Here is a 4362-nt window from a genome sequence, read left to right as displayed (position 1 = left end):
TTTTTAAATTTTTTAAAATTTTAAAAAAATAAAAACTAAAATAAAAATTAGTCCTCGCTGGTACCGGACCGAACGGACGGGAGTGTACGGTACGAGCAGTATATATATATATATATATATATATATATATATATATATTTAGAGTGTTGATGTATAAATTTCATCATCTTGATACTTCCAGTATGCTCCATGAGGAAGTTATTCTGAGATAATGCACTTTATATTTTGTCACATATAAAAATACTTTTCTTTGAGAGTCTCAAGATGGATGATAATTCAACAAGATAAATAACCACAGACTTACATTAACAGTTTAGTCTGTTAATGCAGAAAAAAAAAGCTGTTAACATGGAGTAGATGCACAGTTATTTATTTTGATATATAAACTTTTTGTAAGAAATTTAAAAGATTAACACCAACCTTTGATTGTTAACAGTCAGTTGAAAATTTAACTTTAGAAATGAAAAACTAGATACAGTTTTGTTGGTTAAGATTTATTAGTATAAAACATCATTTGATAACTTTATATATTGGTAGGGCCAGCGCACTGTGTACAGATTAACTTTAGTTAAATCTTGGAATATAGAGGAACTCCAGGGTTATGTCAATCTGGTGGAACTTGGCAGACCAGACTTTATTGAAGTCAAGGTAGGTCATGTTATGAAAACCAAAAGTTACTCATATCTACACATTATAAAAATTCAAATCATTTTAAAAAAGGTTTAATTCTTTCAGTTGTATTATTTTAACAATTTTTTTTGTTATATTTAACAGAGTGAAGCTTAAAGTAAATAACTAAGTATTATTCAGTTTAATAGATCACAGCAAAAATTAAATATAACATTATAAAATTCTTTAAGATAACGTTTTTAGATGAATGTTACAATCCAATTTCATCATACTTACAAGTGCTAAGATATTTCAGCTTTGAGAAGTGAGTTTAACCTTTGTTGCAATTACTGTAAGTTTGGTTGAAGTATTTCTGGAAAGGACAGAAGATAAGGTTAATCATAATAGATCACAGCACATAAAGAAAAAACAGATTTAGCTGTTACATGAGTTATCTGTCGGTGATCTCAAGCAAATAGTTTCAAATCGAATGTAAATGATCAAAAATGGTAGTTTAATTGATATTAGTTTGTTTTTTAGAGGATGAAAACATTAGATATAGAAACTGTGTTGGCTGTTCATGTAAAGAGTTTAAATGGTAGTATATTTCTAAGGGGATTTTGAAGTATAAATACAAGGATCATTGGTACCCTATAATTTAGTGCTTGCAAATTTATCATTTTTAAGATTGCTGAATGAAATAATATTGTTGATTTAGAAAGAATCTTCTTTAAGTTAATATGAAGCATTTGATTGCACAATTCATGAACTTCTGGCCCGGCATGGCTAGGTGGTTATGGTGCTCAAATCACCCTTTCAGCTATGGAGGCATTATAATGTGATGGTCAATCCCACTATTCATTGGTAAAAAAGTATCCCAAGAGTTGGCAGCGGGTGGTGACGACTAGCTGCCTTCCTTCTAGTCTTACACTGCTAAATTAGGGATGGGTAGTGCAGATAGTCCTCGTGTAGCTTTGTACAAAATTAAAAACAAATAAGCAGTCATGAACTTCCATAACAGTGACTAAAGACCGTGTGAAAGGGGTTATGTAGTGCAGTTATTTCTATAGTAGGAAACTAGGTAATTGCAGATTTTTAGCATTAATTACTGTATGCACAAGTTATGTACAATTTGTTTGTATAAAAATCTGATAAACTGTCATTAAGTACAAGCTTTTTTCAAAAGTCAAGTGTTGTAATATTTTTACTATAGGGTGTGACTTACTGTGGAACCTCCAAAGCCAGTAATCTTACTATGGAGAATGTACCATGGCATAAGGAAGTTTTGGGGTTTGTTCAAGAGCTTTCTGATAAGTTGCCAGACTATGAAATTGCATCTGAGCATGAACATTCTAACTGTGTCTTAATTGCCAACAAAAAAGTAATTGTTTTTTTATTTTTAATTTTAATTAAAAAATAACAATAAAATTGCTCTACCTGTCAACAGGAAAATTGTTTAATGGCCTTTCTTATTTTAAAGAAAATAAGTGAATTCTTTATACTCATGTATAGTTTTGTTCAAGAAATGTTTTCATTTACATCTTTCTGTACATTATTGCTTTTCAACTAGTTCAACAGAGATGGAGTCTGGTGGACGTGGATAGACTATCCCAAGTTCAGTGAACTGGTACAGAGATATTATGTAAGTAATGGGTTAGAGACCTTCACTTCATTAGATTACATGGCCCCAACACCTCACTGGGGACAATTTGGAGCAAATGAACGAGGTTTTGACCCTTTGGAAACTCGTTTCCTCAGAAAGAACAGGAAAGATATCAGTGGATGCTGAAATTGCTTGAAGTCTTTATTTTAATACTTTTTTGTTATTCTGTTGAAGAATAGGATATGTGCATTAGAAGTGGCTGGTGAAATTAAAGGAGTAGTTGTGAACATGCTGTGTGAGTTGGTTGCCAATTTTAGGCAAATACAGGAATGATTACTATTGAAATTACATGAAGGTATTTAACTATAATGTGTAGAAAGATTCTACACATGATCTTTAAAAACATAGCAAGTTAAATATTAATCTCCAGAATATGTTGACTTTTATTTGTCATACAAGTATAGGAGTGCAAAAATGAAATTTCAGTGCAAGAAATGTGAAGTTTTAAAAATAAACCAGTTGAATGTGGAAAACAGACATTGTCAGCTGATGTTAAGAAATGTTTTGTACTTCTTGAAAAGAGTGACATATTTAGAATAGGTTTTTATTTGCAAGACTTTTTGAGTGTGATGTAAAAACTCCTGTTTTATATTTTTTTACTGCATACTTCTTTTATCTCTCACCCTTAAATATTTTGTTTGAATATATTTTTGCCTATCATCCGTTTCTACCTAATGCTCTACAACTGGGAAAAAGTGTACATAATCTAGTATTTTCCTTTTCTTACACCAGCAGAAGACGCTTCTTTCCCCTTATCCTGAATCATCCTTTTTTATTGATTTTAATAGAAATCAAATAAGAGCAGAAAATTACCATCAGTATTTACAGTAATTTTAAATTGTAATCATTAAAATATATTGTTTTTCTAAATCTAGTGTTATTAAATAGACATTAATACACTGGGAATAAATTACTATCTCCAGTCTAATAAAATTATTTGTTGAAATTTATATTTAGGCTTTTACATTTATCGGGCTGCTGCTGTCTATAAACAAAATTTCAAGCAAAAAAAATATGTTCATACCCTTGTCTTGATGGATGGTTAATCCTTTACTAAGAAAAGGCATTTTTTTCCCAATTCTAAATTTTAGACCTACAAACAGTAATTGTATTATTTCTTCTAACAGCTGTGTTTCATCTGAAAATGTTAACATGTATGGACAGTAATCCATTGTAAGGAAAGTGTTCATTAATATTGTCATTTTAGGATTTTGATCTATTATCATTAATACAAGCTACAAAATTCAAAAGAAAATATAGATGATTGGAATACATTTTGTAGTTAGACTTACAATTGGGCATCACCTAAACTGTGTAGAAGAATTTCTTCTCAAAAGTCTCTGTGTCAAAAATACTTTTCTAGTCTTTGTACTAATATATTGTTCCAAAATTGTGTTACTTTCATTAATGTTACTTAGGGAACTTGGCAAAGTGAGCATTTTCATAAAAAAATGTGTGATATTACAAACAATAGTCATTGGGGTAAGCAAAAATCAGGTTGAGAAAGTGATTACTAAAATGAGTCGGACAGAAGAACTAAGTACATTTACCACCTAAAAAAGATATCCAGGAGGCTGTGTTTCCTGTTTCCATGATTCAGCTGAGTATGTGTCACCAATCAGAAGAACAAGACTACTCAACCATAAAGAACTCAACAGCCTGATCATCGACACATGCATAATCAAGCCCCTACAGGGAGTGACTTGCATTAGAATTACATATAACTATATAGATGTTAAATTCATCAAAAAATGTGAAAAAATTTAAAACAAAGATCATACATGTAGAAACTAAGCAACTGGAAGATATTCTGCTACTATATCAATTTTTAAACTCCCAATATCAACATGATAGAAAGGAATATATTATCAAATTTAGAATATATATAAACCATCATGTCTAATATCAAGTACAGTTAAGGTGATAAAGATGATACTCTTAGGAAAGAACATTTAAGTATCACAAAAAGACAAAGATTCCTAGTAGCCACATATTATCTAACTCAGTGTCAATGACTTCCAAACTTGAGAATTTGACAATAGAACCTGGCAGACTGAATGTCTTGTGAATCCACACATTCATATTGAAGA

General features: G+C 30.6%; 1 protein-coding gene across 3 annotated transcripts in view; it reads left to right on the top strand.

Annotated features, from left to right (window-relative positions):
* LOC106457440 (S-adenosyl-L-methionine-dependent tRNA 4-demethylwyosine synthase-like) overlaps positions 1-2499 on the top strand; it is a 39870-nt gene extending 37371 nt beyond the window's left edge. For all 3 annotated transcript variants that reach the window (XM_013916858.2, XM_022383380.1, XM_022383379.1), the window contains exons 12-14: positions 538-648; positions 1823-1990; positions 2180-2499. In XM_013916858.2, coding sequence (XP_013772312.1) covers positions 538-648; positions 1823-1990; positions 2180-2398 — 498 coding nt within the window. In that variant the 3' untranslated portion in view covers positions 2399-2499. The remainder of the gene's footprint in view (positions 1-537; positions 649-1822; positions 1991-2179) is intronic.
* Positions 2500-4362: the final 1863 nt, after the last annotated feature.

Source organism: Limulus polyphemus, unplaced genomic scaffold, assembly GCF_000517525.1.
Source record: "Limulus polyphemus unplaced genomic scaffold, Limulus_polyphemus-2.1.2 Scaffold331, whole genome shotgun sequence".
Classification (NCBI taxonomy): Eukaryota; Metazoa; Arthropoda; class Merostomata; order Xiphosura; family Limulidae; genus Limulus; species Limulus polyphemus.
This window is presented reverse-complemented; position numbering and strand designations above follow the sequence as displayed.